General features: G+C 39.5%; 5 protein-coding genes and 1 long non-coding RNA gene across 8 annotated transcripts; 1 reads left to right on the forward strand and 5 right to left on the reverse strand.

Moving 5' to 3' along the window:
* Positions 1-919: 919 nt before the first annotated feature.
* Positions 920-1,780, reverse strand: LOC124064824 (peptide YY-like). Its single transcript, XM_046399624.1, has 3 exons — positions 1,599-1,780; positions 1,413-1,502; positions 920-1,030 (listed from the first exon to the last, which is right to left on the reverse strand). Exons 1-3 carry the CDS (start codon positions 1,760-1,762, stop codon positions 1,006-1,008), a joined length of 279 nt encoding a protein of 92 aa, XP_046255580.1. The 5' UTR covers positions 1,763-1,780; the 3' UTR covers positions 920-1,005.
* Positions 1,781-5,949: 4,169 nt separating this feature from the next.
* On the reverse strand, positions 5,950-7,626 carry malsu1 (mitochondrial assembly of ribosomal large subunit 1). The gene is made up of 4 exons (XM_046398713.1): positions 7,211-7,626; positions 6,716-6,891; positions 6,554-6,635; positions 5,950-6,456 (listed from the first exon to the last, which is right to left on the reverse strand). The coding sequence occupies exons 1-4, from the start codon at positions 7,512-7,514 to the stop codon at positions 6,302-6,304; spliced, it is 717 nt and encodes a 238-aa protein (XP_046254669.1). The 5' UTR covers positions 7,515-7,626; the 3' UTR covers positions 5,950-6,301.
* A 465-nt stretch (positions 7,627-8,091) lies between these two features.
* smpd5 (sphingomyelin phosphodiesterase 5) lies at positions 8,092-12,261 on the reverse strand. 2 transcript variants are annotated; one of them, XM_046398706.1, is made up of 8 exons: positions 12,069-12,261; positions 9,839-11,065; positions 9,638-9,713; positions 9,376-9,516; positions 9,158-9,247; positions 8,996-9,059; positions 8,725-8,884; positions 8,092-8,483 (listed from the first exon to the last, which is right to left on the reverse strand). In XM_046398706.1, exons 2-8 carry the CDS (start codon positions 10,958-10,960, stop codon positions 8,376-8,378), a joined length of 1,761 nt encoding a protein of 586 aa, XP_046254662.1. In that variant the 5' UTR covers positions 10,961-11,065; positions 12,069-12,261; the 3' UTR covers positions 8,092-8,375. The 2 variants fall into 2 exon arrangements, with proteins under 2 accessions (XP_046254662.1, XP_046254663.1); XM_046398707.1 differs by lacking the exon at positions 12,069-12,261 and adding an exon at positions 11,813-11,962.
* On the forward strand, positions 11,612-14,963 carry LOC124064342. Its single transcript, XR_006844250.1, has 3 exons — positions 11,612-11,816; positions 12,918-13,022; positions 13,827-14,963. It is a non-coding gene; the product is annotated as an uncharacterized LOC124064342 (long non-coding RNA).
* On the reverse strand, positions 12,893-15,276 carry LOC124064339 (speriolin-like protein). Its single transcript, XM_046398712.1, has 4 exons — positions 15,100-15,276; positions 13,663-13,875; positions 13,447-13,571; positions 12,893-13,303 (listed from the first exon to the last, which is right to left on the reverse strand). Exons 1-4 carry the CDS (start codon positions 15,257-15,259, stop codon positions 12,971-12,973), a joined length of 831 nt encoding a protein of 276 aa, XP_046254668.1. The 5' UTR covers positions 15,260-15,276; the 3' UTR covers positions 12,893-12,970.
* Positions 15,277-15,367: 91 nt separating this feature from the next.
* grinab (glutamate receptor, ionotropic, N-methyl D-aspartate-associated protein 1b (glutamate binding)) lies at positions 15,368-20,775 on the reverse strand. Of its 2 annotated transcripts, none has more exons than XM_046398711.1 (7): positions 20,451-20,775; positions 19,521-19,883; positions 19,307-19,410; positions 18,826-19,026; positions 17,479-17,607; positions 17,232-17,375; positions 15,368-16,499 (listed from the first exon to the last, which is right to left on the reverse strand). In XM_046398711.1, exons 2-7 carry the CDS (start codon positions 19,816-19,818, stop codon positions 16,347-16,349), a joined length of 1,029 nt encoding a protein of 342 aa, XP_046254667.1. In that variant the 5' UTR covers positions 19,819-19,883; positions 20,451-20,775; the 3' UTR covers positions 15,368-16,346. The 2 variants fall into 2 exon arrangements, with proteins under 2 accessions (XP_046254667.1, XP_046254664.1); XM_046398708.1 differs by having other exon boundaries at positions 19,509-19,883; positions 20,451-20,773.
* Positions 20,776-20,907: the final 132 nt, after the last annotated feature.

The raw sequence follows: 20,907 nt of genomic DNA on the forward strand, positions 1-20,907 counted from the left end.
CCCCTAAGCATAAAGTGGAAATATATTCTCAGGTTGCTTTTCATGATAGACTGCATTTTTGGGAGTTGACAGTCCAAGTTAACTATTAGGTCATAATAAATTCAAATACAGATTAGCCCATTGAGCTTGCTCAGTCTGAAATCTGTAGCTCTGTATTAGTTAATTATGGAAAATCACACAGCTTTATGCTTGCACCATATCAGTAGCCATCATTGCATAGCAAACAACACATTCAGCATTTCAACTTTGAGGAGACACTTCTTACCCCATCAGGAAGATATATTGCAGATCTTGTTACCATTAATAGCACCTGTTATACCCATATCTGGTAGCAAAATGTCTTATGTGCACCACCCATCAGCAGATAAGCATGAAGCACCAAGCCACATCCTATTCACCAAATCTGATAGCTGAGCTTCACTGAAAATTCTTTACAGGGAAGCAGATTTGCTACATTTGTTCACAGTAAGACAGATAGTAGCTTTGACCAGGTGCCATAACAGAGTTAACCAAATTGTCAGAGGTACGTCATTCGCTTTTGATGTATCCAGGTCACTTGATAGGATTAAACGGTTAATCTGTTTTCGGGCAGGGTGAAGGTGCACTTCAGCAGATTTGATACAACAAGTAAAATAAATGCTGCACTGTGCTGAGCTCAGTTTGCATCTAATTTCGTATTTCACACTCTCCCCAAACAGAACACCACCAGCAAACGTGAATTATAAGTTATTCATTTGCCCCATATGAAAAATTCTCAAGTTGTTGTGATGCTGGTCCACCAGTAGAGAGCACTGTTGCTCCATCAGCGAATGGACATGCTGTGCCTGTCCTGCTGTGGTGATATTTATTACCTGTAAAAAATGCATTTTAGTGCCAACATCACAGACCAAAGTGTTTGCATCAAACCATGTTTATTTCATGCAGCACAAATTAATTTCTTGTCAGTAACAGACACGGCAGCAGATTTGTGGTAAAGTCAGTGTGGATATGACAGCTCCAGCAGCATCACCAAAGTGGCAGCCCATCAAACCTAAAACATGAGGAGGTCACAAGTTCGGTAAAAAGGTCTTTCTAACAGCCATTAAAACCTCTGTACTGTCGGATGTTCTGCTGCCCATATTCACATGTATAAGAAACATCTCTTAAGATTCAGTTGAATACAATACCATTACTAACTGCAACCTTATATTAACACATCTTTGAGAACAAGAATAGGTTCATTGTGTGGCTGTTGTATAGAATTACACTATATTGTATGCAAGTTTGTATTTTTTTTTGTTGTCTCATGTCGCATGTAATGCCTTACATTAGATTACATAAAATTGACACGCACAACAGAAATTAATAACTTACTTAACTAGCTTTACAAAATGTATAAAAAAGCAACGTAGCACTTTAAATTCAAAGTTCACCTGACATAATTTGATCCTGGAATACTCTCTGTGCTCTCCCTCATCAACACGTCTGTAAATACAGTATCTGGGGTGTCTCTTTTCCCATACCTATGCATCAAGAAGAGTCGAGAAACACAATCAACACTTATATATGTACTGGAAATTTCTGAAGCTGCAGTATTTTAAAGTAATTCAATAACCAACCTCTGTCTTGTAATGAGATTGATGTAGTGTCTTAGTGCAGAATAATATTTGGCGAGCTCCTCAGGTGGTGCGCCTTCGCGGGGGCTGGCAGGCTTGGCTGGATATCCATTTATGCCAGGGTGACTACAAGCCAGCAGGCAGAGAGCAAGCGTAGTCATCGTCATCGCAGTGCTGGAGCGAATCCTGGATCACAGGAAAAATTAATAGTCAAAATGTATAATTCAAAAAATATATCATTGAGCAATATCACAATTCCAAAATAGAAATAGAAATAGGAGCTCCTTGTGGGGCTGATACACCACCATAAAAGTTGTTGCATTCAACATTACTTATTGACTTTAAATCACAAAGTGTGCCTTTCAGTTAAAAGTTGAGAAATAAAAAAAACAGTTCTTACATTATAATATAACACTTGAAAAAAACTGCTGTAGTTTTCTCACTGTTGAAGGCACCTCCGTCTGATCCCCAACATTCCCTGTGTTTTATAGTGTGTGTGTCAGGTGGGGAGGGAGGGCGATTTCACTCACTTTTGGTTTACTCCTGAGAAATATCTACTGCCTCATTAGTTTAGTAATCCCTGAATATCTAGACAGTAAAACAAGTGTATATACTCAATTACATTATTACTAAGAGCAAAACATATAAAGGGTCACAGAAATAGGTTTATTAAACTGTTAATCATTTGACTTGATGTTGTACTGAAGGTATAAACATGTGCTTTGAGGATTTAATTTTGCCTGAATTACACCAGAAATCACAGAGCTGTGTTTTCCAACTCCTCTGCAGCAATCAATGAGATTGATTACACTAAAACACCAAAACAGAAGTGATTCATATCAATTTGCAGCATAGTTAATTTATCCTTAGTCACTCTTGTTTCTGTTCTTCAAAGGCATAATATGCAGCAGTTGTCAGTTGCTGTTTGTAAGCACACCATTAAAGGCTAAAGATGTAGAAACTTCCTATGATCCCACTATTTCCCTATTATTCAACTATCTTTCTCCAGAGACACTTAAAGGCATAATATGCTGTTTCTAAACACACCAGTAAAAGATTGTTGAGTGCTGAATCTCATTCCCGGGGTTGTTAAATCGCCACCACCTCAAAATGTTGGTATTCAGCAAACTGGGAATGAGACTCGACAACAATTTTCCTCCAAAATCGTTGATGCCCGGAAAAATTCAAACACAGCAAAACTAAGAGAATAAAGCACAAGCAGGGGGCGTTATTTTGCATGAGTGTGTTGTATGAACACTGTTGTTTTAGGGAGTTCATGGATATTATGCCTTTAATTACACAAAGTCTAAATGAGCACACTTGATCACAAAAAAAATCTCTTTTTGTTCAAAAAGAAATTTGAATTACAATGTAGGGCAATTTTGGCACACATGGAAACAAACCTTTATTAATTTAGACAGCGCATATAAGAAACAGAAGCAGCATGACAAGTATCCATAAAACTGATGATGTGGAACTTTAAATGGCTGATGATGGTCTGTTGTTTTCACATTAAACTGAAATATGTTACGACTCCCCACATGTTTGGAAAGATGATGTTTTGTTTTATAGCGAAATGAAGGGGGGGGGGGGGGCTACATCAAAAAACAAAAACATTAATTAATTTGTCTATGTGGGAACAATCTGAACATGTAACCCAACTGTTAAAAGACAGAACGGATATTAACCTCATTAATGAATGCTGTGAATTTAAATCCACTGATTTTCTCATTCTTTTAAGATTGCTTGCTATAATCCACGTGAATGCAAACTATGACAAAGTGACTCCATTTTAAACACTACTTACTGACATACAACTTTCTTCAAACAATAACTAAACCATTCTGGCCAAACCCGAAGCAGTAAATGGCTCCAACCTATAAATTTTCAATTCCAGTTGATAGAGGGCACAAAATGCTTTCAGCCCCTAAATGGTAAGATGACTTTAATGGCAGCTATTTTCTTTGAAGAGCACTCTGCTTGACAGCTTGGTGCTGTTGTTTCCTTTGAAAATCATATGAGAACTCCATTCCAGGGCGGCAGCACAGTCTTAGTACATACAAATGAAACACTTTTACATTATACACCAAATGTCTGGATGCTCTATGTCTTTTCATTCAGCAAAAATGTTTTAACATCTTAATGTAATGATTTCAACAAATATCCACAAATCAGAGTATGAATGATCCTAAGTTGTACTGTTAATGATCAGTTCAACTCTGCTGACATGATGATTCCTGAGCTCCTGATGTAATGGGACACAATCAAATTGGAAAAAAAATGTTTATGTAATTATACATTACTATTATATATTGGCTATAGACCTTTTAGAGTCACTAGTATTGATGAAGAAAAACATTCATCACCTTTATCATGGAGAATAATCAGTAATAAATGCCTGATTTAAAGTCATCGTCACACGGTGTCTTCCTCAAAATGAGGGCCAGGTGGATAAAGCACAGAGAGTCCTTAAAGTGTCATATCTGATACAGTTGATGTGCTCTATGGTAATACTCATCACGAACATCCTCCACTGAGAGAACACCAAAGACTGCAGCCAAGTGCCAACCCACCTGCACAACACAGGCTGAGCTCAAACAAAATAAATACCCATTCCTTCTACTTGTTTCACTGCAAATACAATATCAGAAGCAACGACTCACAGCAGAGAGGGTAGCTTTGCTTTTAGCAGAGGATTGAGAGTCTTAGTTTGGGGTTATAGAGATAAAAGGGTTTATTTCCAGTAAAGTCACCATGGAGTACTGAACAGTAACAGATTAATTGGCTCTTTTTCTTTTTTTCTCTTCTTTTTCTGTGCAACATTGCCGTGCACATACATTAACAGTATTATATCTGCAAATACATCATGATGAATTATAGTATGTTAGCACTTTATTAAGTGCTATGAAATGTGTCATGCAGCAATAAATCATCTTCACTTGACACTTTGTTACTGCTGTTTCCAAAAGCTAGCTAATCTTTTCTTCACAAACTCCTCCATCATGTAATATATTAACACCATGGCTACACAGCAGCAGGTAAAAAGACAAAGAACATCAGCCACAGTGGCAACCTTTGAGTCAAACACAGAACTAACCTTTCTAATTTCACTCACTTCAGTTTTTGCAAGTCTCCTAGAAGGCAGCCGGTTTTATATGGTTTGTGACACAAAAGGTGCAAAGGTTAAGCAAAAGACTGAATTCACTGTTTATGCACAGTTGCCCTCATGTGACACCATTATCTAAATGTTATCTAAATAGTATACAGATAGTCTGTCTTTAATTAAATATATGATCACCATTTTCAAGCCCACATATTTGTATTTTAATGTAAATTTAATTTTGATGGGTATAAGGCCAGAAACTGTTAAGATTAATTATTATTGTTATTACTGTGAGTCATTTTTCATTTTTAAGTACAGAGAAAACAAACCACAGCACAAAAAACATAGTAGTACTGAGTCCTGTCAGGTTCTGTGCAGGCATTTCCTGCTTCATTACATTTCCACATCCAGCTAATGTCCTGATCCACCATGACTTACAGTGAGTCAGTGGAGTGGAATGGTCACTTGCTAAGACGTTATGAGGGTATTGTTTGTGTGTGTGGGTACATTTGCTTGCATGTTCTGTGCCTCTGTAACTAGTTGGTTCTACATTCAGGCTCTGATTCTCCACAAAAAAACTGCACTTTTTAACCTTCGAATGGTAATTTATCAGTGTATTTCAATGTAATGTCAAAAACCACAGTAAAGGGAAAAATCTTAAAAAGCACACACACCAGTTTTATAACAAGGCCAAAACACACAATATAACATGGTATCCTAAATGCCAGTTATTTGCCAAACACTACACAGTTGCACAGAGAACCTGTGTGTTACCAGTTCACTGAGCAATTACTTCAGCACACGAAGTGCTGAGTGAATGCATGTCATGACTAATACTTTGGCCAGCAACTTCTCTTTTCCTGGAGGGAGCAGTTGGTTTGTTTGATTTGGTTGAAAGCATCATCTAGAATGGCTTGTTTTGGTGACCCCACATAATCAATCAAAAGAAAAAAAAGTTCCTTGAAGTATTTTTGAAAACAACAAGCTGCCTCAGTAAAAGGGAACCATATGTGGTGGGTGAAGTGCTTCAGTACAATTTTGATGTTTTGGTAGGTTATTGAATGTTTGCTTTTCAAGAGACTTTATTTTTTATCTAAACATTTTTTAGGTAAATATTATGTTAGATAATTCACTAATTATAACAAAAAGACAAAGTAACCACAATTTAATCATTTACTTCACATTAAATGTGACTAAGTAAAAACTCTGTCACAACAAAAGAAAACATTTACAGAATAATTCGAAGATATATAGAATTGTATTAAAATAATTTATTTTTAACCAGCAGAACATGTTTAAACAACTTAACTTCAGCAGACGCAAAAAACATTTATATGTAAGCACTGTTGTTTTACAAATACCACCTGATGCCCCCAATGGTCAATCAGCATGAAAAAGAAAGCTGTATGATGGGGGCAGTATAGCTACTTTGTGAGACCTAAATCCATTTAAGTTCCTCAAGTCAAAACACAAAACATTTTGCTTTTCTGTCCGACAAAAAACACCGTTCATTTCTACTCACAGGGAAAGGAAAGGATGCAGCCAAAGTTCTGCATTAAAGTATTAAAGTCTGTGTACAACTTAAATGATTAGTCTTGTGTTGTCACTTTGTGATTTCTGTATCATATATGAAGTCCTCTGGTAACGTCTCAGCAGGGATGCTCCTTAGTTGCTCATCATAGGAGCGAAGAGTCCAGAGTTTCTCCAGTTCATACACTTCTCTGGTCTCTGGCAACATGAAGTGAACCACCATATTCCCTGAGAAGGAGAAAGGAGAAGGTAACTCTACTGACAAATATCCATTTATATTTACAACTTGGACTTTTGAAGAAAGCAACTCTTATGTTTTACACACCAAAGTCAATACACATCCAGTCCTCTGCATCTTTTCCTTCAATTTTGGCATTTGGCTCGTTCTTCTTCTTCAGAAACTTGTACTGGAAGAAAATCATCCTTGGTGTTAGTTTAAGAAACAAATGCATTAAAATTTAACAATGAGAAAAAGCATGTTAGTTACCACTTTGATGGCATAAAGTGCCATTGCACGGAGGTGTCTTGCTGATACACCGCTGACAACAATGAAGTACTCTGCATATTTGAGCTGTTCTGGTACTTTTATCACACATATGTCCTCTGCGTTTTCCTGACGCAGCAGAGACACGAGCACATCGAGGGAGAATGTCACGGAGGGTCCTGGATAAAGAAAGGGCGAAACATTTTGTGAGACAACATTCAACCAAGTGTGGCGCAGCAGTGTGTGAAAGTTACAGTCTGCCGGTTCACACTCATAGGCATGGTAGCTAATGAAATACTATGTGCTGAAACACAGAAATATGTTGGGTTTTGCCAACTACTTCCTGGAGTCGTTTGCAAAACATCAAAAAACCTCAGTCTCTGTTTATTCCTGCCTATAATAATTTAAAAGATCAGATTACTAAAAAGGTGAGACTATACACACACACACACACGGCCAATTAACTTGATTAATCATTTCATTTCCTAAGTAACTTACTTTGACTGCTGTCAATGTCCTTCTCATGTGATTCTTCTTGAAACACGCCAGTGGTCCTTTCTGAATTACTGTGTTCACCATACGCCTCTGAATAAGATCTTTTAGCGTAAAAGTGACTATGGTGAACATGATGCCAATGTTGACATAAGCATAATTTTGCTGTAAAACGTTCTGGCAAACACAGACTCTGAGACCGGCCTTTAGGAACCGAACAGACGCCTCTAAAAACACTGGCCTGCTCCAGTGAAACGCTACTTTTAAAAACCGGGGATACCAGTTTCTTACAGCGAAGGAAAATATTCATCTTTTTAACTTCTTCAACATAACAATACCATATCCAATGTTACCCACGAGTCTGTCAAGGGCTAAAAACAGGAAATGGATTCCGTCGTTGGCTTGTGAGTGGTCCGTACGCCTTCTTCGTTGCTTTCTAGACCTAAAATACACGAAGCACGACCCCTATTGGTTACAAAGGGTATTGACTTTGGTGATTGTGTACATCAGTATACAATGTACTGCATTTGACAAGGCAGCATTATGAGCTGTCCCGTGATTAAGATTTAACAAAAGTAACGTTAAAGTAGCGCTAAATCTGTGGAACAAAACATCAGTATCGGTTTTAGAAATCTAATTTAGAAATAAAAGTTTAATATCTTCTAAAATGTACTGAAATAATAAAATTTATTGAGTTTCCTGGCAATTTTTGCCAGTTTTGCTTTGTAAACTGTCCTGCTGAGCAACAAATATCTTATGTTATAGTGACTGAACTGTGATCATTGCTGTACAGTTTTGTAACTTAAAATGTGTGACTGTGTCAGACAGTGAAGTATGTAACTATGTAAATCATAATTGATGGTAAATTCAAAGCAAGAGACACAATATAAAACTAATTCTTTGTATTTATTTCTGTTGGAAAAATTTTCTGAGTGAAAAATCCTAGAAATATATCGTTTTACAAAATCTGCCCTAAAATGCCTCAATATATAAAACTGTAAACATTTTAAAATGTAAATAAATCCTGAGACATAATCTCATTTGTCAGTAAATTGTCATTAAAATTCGAGTATGTAAACAAGACCTTGTGTCTGTATAAATCATAGCATTGTTTGTTTTATTTATACTCTGTTCCCTTTGTTTGCAGGTGACATTGTGTTCACTTTAGTCCTCATTCATCAGCACAGTCAGGGTCCATATTCACGTTCAGTCTCAAGCCCACAGGAATATGGTCTGTAAGGCCAGCCAGCTGGGTTATAAAAGTCATCTCTTCAACTTCCTGTATGGATAAAAAGAGAAGGGGCTTTTCTATGATGCTTTATGCAAGACAGAAGCAAATAAAAGCTAAATAAATAAAAAAACAAAAACAAAAATACAACAGGCAGTGAGACAATTTCATATAGAACTCATAAGTCTTTTAGGTCTTTGTGGCCATCTCAAAGTAATTTGTAACTTACAAGAAGACAGAAGCAGTGAAGAAGGAGTAAAGAGTGAGAGTGAAAACACAGAGGGACACATACTGTTCGGCAGTGCTTTGAAACAGAACTTTCACGATACAGGATGTAGTCGATCCGACGTCCGACCCAAGGCTGGCCAGTCTCAGGGTAAACCAATGGGGAGCCCTCTGCAGGAACAGGAGGGGAGATATACTGCTTCCTCAGCTCCTCTCTCTCCAAAGTTCTGCACAGACACACAGAGAAGACAAAGTGGATCCTCAAATCAGATTTTGTGAACAGTGAGTGCGTAGTAGTACTGAGCTACAGAAGCTTAACAAAGTGGAACTAAGTGTACCTCTGTAGATTTTCTGGGGTGTTTATGTCATCTTCATACAATGTGGGCTGCTCCAGCAGAGTACCTTTAGATGCAAATTAATGAAGTATGCAATGAATTGTCATCATATGTTTCTATGTATGGAGTATTTAGTGTAGTCAAATGGTTAAAAATTGTACACACCAATGACCCAGGGCTTCTCCTTTCCAGGCCCAGCCCTGCAAGGATCTTTGTATTCCTCAAATACACAGTGATTCTGCTCTTTGGTGTCATCTAAACAGAAAACGTATAAATTGTAAAACTTTCTGGTTGAGATGCTTTCAGAAAAAAAATATCATCGTTAACTACATCAATATCATTTAATACTTTGACAAAAGAATAGAAAACTGTCAAAGACACACCAGGTGAGCAGTTGTCAAAGTTGAAATCTCCACAGAGGACATCAAAAACAACATCCTCATCAGGCTGTTTATTAGCAGCTTGAAAATCTCCAATCCACTTGGTTACCATGTTCAACTGCTCACAGCGGATTTCCCCTTCACCTAAGGAAAGAAGACACAGACTGGCTATCACAGACCTGGCTTATCTCTGTTTTCACACAAGGAAAATGCCAGAGTTTGAGTTATTCTGACCAGATCAGAAAAATCAGAAAATTGCACTTGCCCTCCGGCGCATGAAGATGTGTGCAGTTAAAATAACCAACCACTTTCTTCTGTTTTGGATTCTGCCCGACTAGCACCTGAGAATTTCAAAAACACTTATGCATTCGATTTCAACTGTGTATAATTAATATGAATTCTGCAACACAAAAAGGACAAACACAATAACTGACAACGCCTAAATACATGATATTCAACAAGGTACCTTAGCAGAAAGGAGGCCCTTGGCAGCCAGGGCATCCTCCCCGCGGCTGTTGGGAAAGCAGTGGTACTGGGCCTCAAGCACAGGAAATCGGCTGGCTAGGAATAGGCCACTGTTGAAGAACTTGAAAGAGGAACAGCTGCAGGGTGGCTGGCAGGCATATACGCCAACATCATACAGTATGTGCCCAAACACAGGTCTTAGTACTTGGGTGAGCTTCTGTGCTGCCCTCTTATCAAATACCTCTTCTAGACACAGTATGTCCACATTGGCAGGAAACAATAACGACACTTCCCAGGGTACACTGTCCTGCTGGTGGAGACCCTGAGAGAGCAAAGGTCGGGGAGGACTGCGGTGACTTGTTCGGCCCTGCTGGTTGGAGTTCTGATTGGAATTAAAATTGGGAGAAGATGACTCAGTCAAGGGTTCTTCTGTATCATCACAGGGCACACAAACCACTCGACTACTGGACTTTGGGATTGAAACGTGTCCTTCAGCTGAGTTTGAGTGGTGACCCACTGGAGGCTGTGCTTGTCTATCAGTAGCCCCATATGTAGATGAGTTTCCTGCAGGGAGCATGCTGTTGGAGGGGCTGAGAGTCCCACAGCTGCTGGGGGAGTCAACAAAGATACGGATATTGGGTCGACACACACCCTGTACAATGCGCTGACCGATGGCAGCCGCCCTGTGCTGGGTGTGTCCAAGGTTGTTAAAACGAGCCAGGCTGTCGGGCAACAGACATAAGTTGGCTGTAGCAAAACCAAATGATGCCTTTCCTAGCAGCTCAAAGTCCCTGTTTGTCTCTCTCTCCGGTGAAGATGGTGTCTCTCTATGGTAGTTAAAGGGCCTGCGGCAGGACTGAAGAGGTGCCCATAGCAGAAACCCCAGGAAGGCCAGGGGAGCTGTAGCAAGAAAAAGAATGAAGAAGATAATGGAGCCAAAAAAGACTTTGAGAGGGTGGAGGTAGCATTCCTGCTCCATTCGCCGGGTTTGCTCCAGGGTGGTGGACTTGCACACAGCAATGAGGCGATCAAGAAACCAGAAGCAAGGCAGGATCAATGCCCAACCAACCGCATGGATGCCTGCAACAAACCCATTAGGAAATGGAGAGACTCGCAGGGCCATCCCTTTGTCCCTTCTTTACGCAACAAACAGGATAAACAACACAAGCACTTCCTGTTGTGGCATCATTCTTGTACAGATTTCTCCTTCATGGGCTCAGGTGGACACCTAGACAGAAGAAAGAACAAATGTTACAACGTGGCTTTATTTTTCTAATTCATAAAAAGATCAACACTGTGGGTTCTAAGGAATAACCAGCTTTTATTGTCACATGCAATTCTGTAGAAAACATGAGGCAACTGATAAACCTGTGCTGACATGAATGCAATACAGTCCGATGCAAACGCAAGATCAGACTGGCTTTCCGCTTATGCAACGCACCGTGGTAACTTTTAAGGCAGCAAAGAGAAAAACATGGGATAAACAGCCTATAATCCAGTTGTAAGCATCAGCAAAGTGTTGCTATCCACTGGTGATATGAGACTGCAACCAAAAACCTGTCAGAACACCACACCTTTGGTTACATTTTAAGATTAATTATACAATCTAAAGTCATTGGGCGTGTCAAAGATAAAAGCTAACATTTTTTATAATCTTGTACTGACACACTTTTTTAAAAAAAAATAATGTCGCACGTAATTTCGCAGTGTCTGGATTCTATATATGTTAGCGTAAAAATGAGACCGTAATGTAAATACGTTAGTGTACTATATCCAAATGCCCACTCCAATTGCAGACCGTGGGCTCTGACGCCTAAGCTATGGCTGGACAAAACAGGACATTCCCTCATTCACAGAATACAACCAGGAGGTCGCAAACACACAAAGACCACATTCAGACTAGACTACAATGGCTTCAGTGGTCACGCTGTCTTTAACAAGTCAAGAGAGACGAGCCTCCCCAGCCGACACTCACACAGGTAGGTTAGACTGCTTCAGCATTGGTCGCCCGTGTGTAGGTATGCTAAGCTAAGCTTCACTTAATAAACGACACAAAGGGACTTCTATATAAATCTTGCAGTGTTTAGCCACATCACGTTGTTGCGTCACCACAGCACGTGGCTATTGAAATGTTGCACTTCATACATGGTTTATATTTTAGTAATCACAAATGAAAGCGGTCACCTGTCCTGCTGCGTAGCTAGCTTAAAACAGTCCAGATGGCATCTTACCTTAGCACGAAAACTGGGACAGTCCGTCTGATGAACTCATACAGCAAGCAGCTGTATTTATTTTATTATTCACAGGTATGTATTACGTTGTGACGTGTTCACAGAAAATATACGGTTGCTGTCAATGAGAACAAATGACCAGTACAGTAGTTTCCTTGAACGTAAACCCTCATCGCTCTTTGGCTGGTATTATTAAGCCCCGCCTCAATGGCATTGTGATGGTATCAGGTCTAGCACGTGACCTTACCTGAGACTGCTTGCTGCAGGCCACTGGGTCTGCGGTTTGAACTGCTGAATGGGAGAGTTATTTTAACCAGATGAGTACTTTATGATTCATAATAATCTGACATATACATATTTTTTTAACATTGATTGATTTAATACTATTATTGAACAGTTTACTGCCCATGTGAATTTTATTCTACCCCTCACCATGGTGGCAAGCACAACACGTTTACGTTTTTTGTTCCTATTTTGGTGATAACCTTTAACTTATGTATTAACCTCTAGGTAATTTGTGTTAACAAGAAGGGCGGAACATGACAAGACTAAAGCATAAAGTACACTGAGGAGCAAGCTATATTCTCGCATGTGTGGCGCAGAGCCAGGTTACTGTAGAATAAAATAATGAGTAGGATTAATTCACCTGCTGGGCCTGGAGCAGTTAAATATTGCAGCGAAAGAGCAAGACAGATCATAACAAACTCCTTATGACAATTTTTTTTGTTTGTATATGAAATCAGCTTTTGCACACTTGCAAAGTGTATATGAATATAAGCATATATATAAATGTGTATTTGTGGTTTTCTGTGAGCACAAACTTCATCATTTAACAGAATTTATTTCCAGTTCGTGGACAATGTAAGCTTGCTGGATTGGGTGCGTCTTTGGATACAATCATGTCACCAGAGAAGGAGAGGCCTCTTATCTTTCTCTGCCATGTTGCAGAGGCAGGTGAGCAAAAGCAGCAGGTCCTTCTGAAGTTGTCTAGGTGCCCTGGCTGTTATTATCTTCCTCAGGAATTCTGGATTATTGTAGTCTGTTTCCTGGGTTCTGCAGTCACTTGGCCTCTGAGTCAGGATCCCGTAGGTGTTCACGATGAATTCGGCAAAAGGAGGGTGAAGCATTGTTTTATACCCGAGCTGGTTCAAGCTCTCCATGAGATCATCATACCTCTGAGTGAGGTGAAGCCGATAGCCTTCATCTACCTTCCCTGTCAGTGGGTGTGTGCTCATCTGCAAGAGGGAAGAAAGCCTTGTAACTTCCTTCATCTAAGTGGACTGATATGATCAGTTTTGTTTTGAAACTTTGTTCAGATTGATTCTGTTTTCTGTGTCATTTGTTTTCTGATAAATAAACAGAAGTCTTCCTTTCTAACCTCTATGATCTTGCCCGGTATGTTGAGCATTGTGAAACCATAAAGCCTCCTATGACCCTGGAAAATGTGGAACAGAATCCTCCTATCCAGCTGGTAGGCAATCTCTCCCAGGAGCCTGTCTGGGTCTGCCATGAAATAATTTGAAGAAATAGAAAAATAAATCTGTTTCTACAGCACTGTTACTGCTTAAATTTTTGCATGTCAGGCATCACTCACCTTTGACCTCAAGAGGAATATCAGCCTGGGTGGTTTGAATCTCACTTGTGTCTGCATGCACCGAGTTTTGTATGAAAGATTCGAAGTCGACGGGGGATGAGGTTCTGTGTTCATGTTTGAGGTTCATTTGTTGAAACTCTTTTCTGAACTGTTTCTCGTCACAGGTGTTTTGCCACAGACCAGGTGGATTTCTTCCTGCTGAGGCTGAGCAAACTGATGAAAACAAAGTGAAGATGTTGTTCTTGTCATTTATCATTAATGACCAGCGCAGTGGATCCTTTAAAGGCACACAACCCTCATATTCTTCCGTTTCCTCACACCTTAATTATTACAACAGCCTTTTCACTTGTTTCAGCTTTGTTACACCAGCTCTCAGTATGTTTTACAACTGATCTTGAGACTTTCTTGATTAGTTTTAGTCCTATGGCAAGCCTGTATGTAGCCTAAGGTCCTCGGTCAGAGGGCTTTTGTTTGTTTCAGAGTCGTCAGTTTAAACCCAAATGCACAGGTTATTCTTTAAAATCTCCTTTTAAAACATACGTTTATCAGAGAACTTTTCCTGAATTTATGTGAATTGTCTCTTTATGTTCTCTTATCATATATTACTGTGAAATCAATGTATTATATTTTATTCTAGTTAATGTTTTGTTTTGTTTGTTTGTTTTACTTGCCAGGTCCCCATTTGATTAGATTTTGATTTGCTGCCAACTGATATGTAAAGATAAAAGGTGAAATGAGTGGTAACCAGACCCTCCCCAACCCCACTTGCACCTACTTAACAGCTCAGCATGTGTATATTTTACAGATCCTAAATGTATCCATAAAATAAGACATTCTACATAAGTAATCAAGTTAAAGAAACTCATTTTATATAATATATCATTGTAGTAATATGATTGGAAGATGTACTTAGATTAATAGCTAAACATTTTGGAAGAAACACCAATTTGTTCTCAAACTGTGGATTTCCCCTGACGTTTTAGAGATATTTTCAAGTCATAGAAATTACAGTAGACAGTTGAGGAATATAGAAAATGCTGCTGTGATTGCAATCCCACTCTCCAAAAAGATTCATTTGATTATATCTCTAGAAACACACATAACACTTTCAAAATCTCTTAAGATGTATGTAAGATATACTGACTTACTTTACCCTGTCAACTCCTGCAGCTATAAATAAAGCTTCATTCATGAAGAATGCTTGTGTTTGAAACAGGCTGTACTTCTACATACTTATATATTTGCTATATGTCACAGAGGGAAGTACACAATGGGAATACTAATCAGATTTAAAAGGAAAAAGCCAACCAGAACTCTAACAAACTAACATCAACTCAACGTTAAAAAGTCTTTTGGTCACTTATATTCTCTGCCAGTAACCTCGTAACTCTAACCTGTACTGTAGCTGCCATCTAGTGGCGCACAATAGAACAGTACCTGTTAATTCCTCCACAGTGTTATCGTTGAAGCTGTGCATCCTGGCTCTCAGGTCTCTGTTTTCCTTGACTAGACTCAGCATTGCCTTCAACTGATCATTTTCCTGCCTGAGTTGTCCGTTTTTAGAGTACAAGGCAGCAAAGGTTTGCTCCAGGTCCATTCTGGGGCTCCTGGTTTCACTTCTGAACCACAAACACCCAGAACTTTACACACAGCAGATCAAATCACAACAGAACACATGCGATTCCATACAAAACACAGAGACGCATTTTAGAAAAGCAGAATTATATTTAAGCATTAGGTTATCCTTGAACTTAGAAGTAGGAGTGTGACAAAGATCCCACAAATTTCACTTAGTAGCTTTGTCTAGAGTTATCACATGTACCACACAGCCCTCATAAAAGGTTTGCTCGGTTGCCACGGCGAGGGATTGGTTGACGTTCAAGTCCAACAGCTGCTATGATTTTATTTGCTGCACTTTTTTTTGCTCCTCTCATGTCTGTCGTTTTATAGGTCAAGCATGAAAGTTCAATCCTGAAATTTAAAAAAAAAAATAAAAAAAATAGCAGACCTGGAAAACAATCCAAGTCCACTCACTGACCTTTTCCTTAAGTTTAACTGCATAACAACAGCGGCAGTCAAATAGATGAAGCACTTACATGAGGACCACAAAGAGTTTTTTATCTTCTTTTATTAGTTGACCCAGTGTTAAAGGAGATGATTAAAAAGAGCATCGAAGCACCTTTCCTTGGCATGTATAAAATTGCAATGAAACAAAAAAAATGAATAAATAAAGGCTATTTGACCTCAGCCAAAATCTGCAGAAAAAGACAACCTGAACAAGAAGTCCTCAAAGTGCAATGGATGAAATTACAACCAGTATCAAACTTGCACATCAAATCCCCATGACCACTGCTCAAACTCTGCAGATGAAGCCGGTGTGGTACAGCTGAAAGCCCTCTCCGAACTTTTCAAATATTTACATTAATCGATTACTTTTCTATGGCAGAAGATATGATTTTCTAAGCTACAATAAAAAGTTTCGTATGTTGGATTATGTACTCCGGAAAACTTTAATGAACCCCCAAATACAGCAAAGATACAGCTACTCATGTAATCATAAAAAATAACATTTACACAGTGAAGGAAAAAAGAAATCAGTAAATTATCTGTTTAGTGCACACTACAAGACAAACAATCAAGATTAAGGGAGCCCACTTCGAGACACGAACAATTGTTCCTCCTGTTCAGCTCCCCCTTGCTCTTCCAATGATGGCAAGAATATAGAGAAAGATGTTGATGATATCTGTGTACAGGTTAAGAGCAGCAAAGATATATTCCTCCGGACTCAAGGCCAGTTCCTTGTTGCCAAGCAACAGCTGCGTGTCCACTGCCAAGAACTGTTAACACAGAAGAGATCCATGACAGGTTAATCGCAAAAATGTGCTGCCCTCTGCTGGCAGGCAATGCTTCTACCTAGTGATGGCTGTGTTTCTAAATCCAATGAGGATTTGAGTTTGAGTTTTCAAAAACTATTCCTGCACATTCCAGTACAGTAGGTGGTGAAATGCAAATTCAGAGTTACTGATTGCACCTCACCCCAAAGAAAAGTGAGTTTTTGATGCTTTAATGTTGCTGTAGCCGGTTAGCGTAGTAGCAGAGTAAACCCCCCAAGAGAAGCATCAGGTTTTATAAAACTCAAGCACAGAAAATACATGCCTGCGAAGTACAGGCATATACGTCGGTTTATAATAACCATGATAAGCAATATAAAGCATTTAGTAAGATAATATTGCGGTCAAGATGCTAATTTCTATTTGCCACAAATGCCACAAAACATTTCTTCAAACAGCTGATGTAGCATTTATCGCCTTTTCAATCAGATATTTTGCCTTTTATCTATAGCATCCCTATTAGGCTATTTAGTATAAATTCCAAAAGAAGAAAATAGAGCCAAAATGCAACATCAGTTTTGTTAAATCAGACCAAAGGTGACAGAGTTTCATGCTACTCATACAGTACTTATTTGATTTCAATGCACGGGTCTCAGAATTACTTTTAACAAGACTGATACTGATTACTACAGTCATCACAATCATATACAGTAAACAGTTATTTGTCTAAGGACTTACACAGGTGAAGAGCAAAGCTCCCAGTCCAGCATACACAATGTGCAGAATCCTGTCACGGATGAAGATGCAGAGGATGCCAAAGAGGATGAGGACAATTAGACAGACGAAAAGCACACCGTAACAGGAGGTGAAGTCGTACTTGGTCTGTGGGAGGAAGCAAAAATTGACATTAAAGTCTGCGTCACATCAGAGTAAGACTGATGCATGTGACATATGCACAAGCAGCAGATCAGTGACAGATACCAACCTGCAGAGAGAAGATGACCACTGAGAAGGTCACAACTGCTGTGATGCCCACTGCCATTACCACTGAGTCGGTGTCATGGAAACTGGCAATCATTCCCACCATGTAGGACATACTGAGAGTCAGGACAGACTGAAAACAAAAAACAAAAATACATCAGCACTGCTGTACATGTTGGAGTGCAGTTTCATGACACAAATAAGAAATCGCCAATCATTTTGTGGCTGCAACAGTGATGCGTAAAGCTGAATCTGAATTCAAACTGCATACAATTTTAACAATTAATCCTTATAACTATAGGTTGAAAACTTCATAAATACAAAATGTTAGCTTTTCAGCCATCTATCAAACTAGTTACACTATACAGACAAAAGTATCCATACACACCTCACTGTGAGGTTAGGAAGGAAGCTAAGGCCCTCACTACTTGCACAGAGCCCTGACCTCAACCCCATCCAACACCTTCAGGATGAACTGGAACGGAGATTGTGAGCCAGGCCATTTCATCCAACATCAGCGCCTGAACTCATAAATGCTCTACTGCATGAATGGGCCAAAATTCCCACAGAAACACTCCAAAACAATGTGGAAAACCTTCCCAGAAGAGTGAAAGCTGTTATAGCTATTTAGAATGTGAAATTAAAGCCCCTGTTGGTGTAATGGTCAGGTGTCCCAGTACTTTTGTCTATATAGCTATCTCCTGCTTGAAAACATAAGAATACAATTATGTTTATCCAATTTATGTTTTAAAAGGATAGGTCCCTTATTTATTTTTCATTTTGAGGTTTTTATATCATTCTGTAGCTTAAAAGCAGTTCCTTACGTATTCAAATGTGAACATTCAAGTATTCAAATATGCATGTTTTAGCATTAAAAAAAACTCTTTTCCCAAGCACTTCCTAAAAAAACAAAAACAAAAAGCTTTTACCCAGGTGACCTGAAGTAGATTTCTGACAATGGATACATAAAAACCCCTTAGCTCGCCTGTGCCTTTGTGATCCAGGTCTGACCGTGGCTGAACTATAAACACAGACACAGCGCTTGACACACATATCAAGATGTTAACAGACAGGATAAAGTGTGGACTTAGCTTTATCCTGACTGATTGTTATCAAACTTCTGTGTGTGTGTGTGGTGAGGAATGGCAGGGCAAACTGTCACTGTCTTTTGCTAACAGCTGAGTGGATATTTACATTTTAAAAACCCAGAAGATACCGTGGGTGGAGTCGCCCTTTAAAACACAGGATTAGTGTGTGCTAGTCCTGACTGGTTAACAATACTTCCGGGTCCTGTACGTCACCCCTCTCTGTTTTCTATTGTGGAAAAAAACAAACACTAAGCAAGGCTCACCAGTGCAACCAGGTTCCAAGGATGTCTTCGACGAACGCTTCCACAGCAGCTGATCACGCAGACGGACACAAAGAATATCCCGTAGGACACCAAGTAGGTCCACGGGTACGCCATGACAAATAACTTGAGTTCTTCCACAAAGGTGAACACAGCCACAAAGGCGAAGGTCACCATCAGCTGAGCAGTCAACACCAAGAAAACCTGGAGGGAATAGTGGATTATTGGGCAGCAGACAGCGACAATATTTTTAACAAAATTTTTTAAATATTTTTTTAAATGTGGATCTCAAGTTGTATCCACGTATTAACTCCACTGAGGAGGTTAATCTGATACGTATGGCTGTTGTTGTCAAATCCACTTCATGAAATTATGCCAAAAAGCAGTTCTGTTCTTTGATTTGCAATGCCGCCTACAAAGGTCTCATACACCCAGTCATTAATTTACTGATTTTACCTTTTCTTAGACCACAACACTTCCTTACCTTTCGAATAAACGCTCTTCTTATGCTCTTGTTGTCCAAGCCAAAATCAAAGTCTTGATTCTCATGAAAGGGCGGCGGATCCTCACTGTTATGGTAAACATCATCTGGAGTGTCACCGACCAGAAATATTCAGTTACACTTTGGTTATAATTCCACAGGCAGACACACACACAAAATACTACACAATATTAGAAATACTAACCACTGAAGTTACCACTGAAGCCTTGCCCTGGTGGAGAATACGGTGGCACGGACGGGTTGGGCCCATACCCAGAGCCGCCTTGAGGGTTCATGGGCATTCCGAAAGCTCCAGGAACACCGGGTCCAAAAGCAGTCGGTGGAGGAAAAGGGACACCGGCTGGAGCAGGAAGACCACCGGGAACTGGCCCTCCGAACATGTTTGGGCCTGCCATATTCATGTCAAATGCGACAGGAAAGGTTGGCTGCCCGGGGAGGGAAGGTGGAGAGGGCCCCCCCTCTACGGGAGCGTATGCAGTCTTCTCGGTGGCCATCTCTGCTTTAGATCAGGAGCAGAGATCGGCTTAAGCGTTCGATTGTTGGAATGGATATTAAAAGTCTAAAATAAAAAGGAAAAGTCATATGCCAGGTTATTACGGTAAAATAAACGGCACAGTTCAGATTATCAAGGCTAGCAGACCACAACGCGGATACTGTATAGCATCACAAAGGTCACGTGATGATAGCGACTTCCGGTAGATATCATAATTGATCGTTCAACAACTGAATTAAAATAAGTCTTTACGTCTGTTATAAAGATTTTCTGGTTGTCTTTCGCTAACATATATTTGCGGATTAAACGAAGATTATGGATCCCCTTTTCCCTTTGAACAGAATTTACACTTGTCATATAGCTACAAAATTAACAATATGTAGGCCCCAAATTTGACTTTCTGCAATGAAAGATTCGCTGAGCGCATATAATCTACATACAACGGGAATCTAGGTAGCTAATACCTTGATAAAGAACAAGGCAATGTATCGTCTTTCTAAATCGTACGTTAACGCTGGTTACAATATGGCCACGTTTTCCCTCAAACAGCAAGTTGACGTTTGCCAGATCCGAAAAGAAAAGCAATAACGATCAATAAAGTTAGCATATGTCAGGTATTTCGGAATTACTCACGCGGCCGGCAGTTAAAGTTGCAGTCCCAACTGGATTGTTCCGTAATTTTCTGTGTTGATTTTGCACAGATTCCGTCCGGCTTTGAGGATATTTTTTTGTTCTCTCTTACTTCCAGTAAATGGACATGTCACCGCCCCCAGCAGAAGGAATGCTGTGTACAACAATGCGGGAAGATTAAAAGATACAGTTCGACGTCAGGAGATGATTCACTTTATTTGGCAATTCAAGGCTGTATAGGTATACAGGTGGTCACGTCAAAATAATAATGTACATTAACAATACAGCACTATATCCACTAAGTTTAGTTAATTAGGCTACACTGAACCCCGCAGTGTAACACGCACTTCCGTTTTATTAAGAGCAAGTTTCGCAATTATCCGAATCGAAACGTCTGACTTGCCCATTCATGTAGGACTTCGAGCTGATGTAAACGTTTTAGTACAATTGATCACAGGTA

This window comes from Scatophagus argus, chromosome 9 (assembly GCF_020382885.2).
Source record: "Scatophagus argus isolate fScaArg1 chromosome 9, fScaArg1.pri, whole genome shotgun sequence".
Classification (NCBI taxonomy): Eukaryota; Metazoa; Chordata; class Actinopteri; family Scatophagidae; genus Scatophagus; species Scatophagus argus.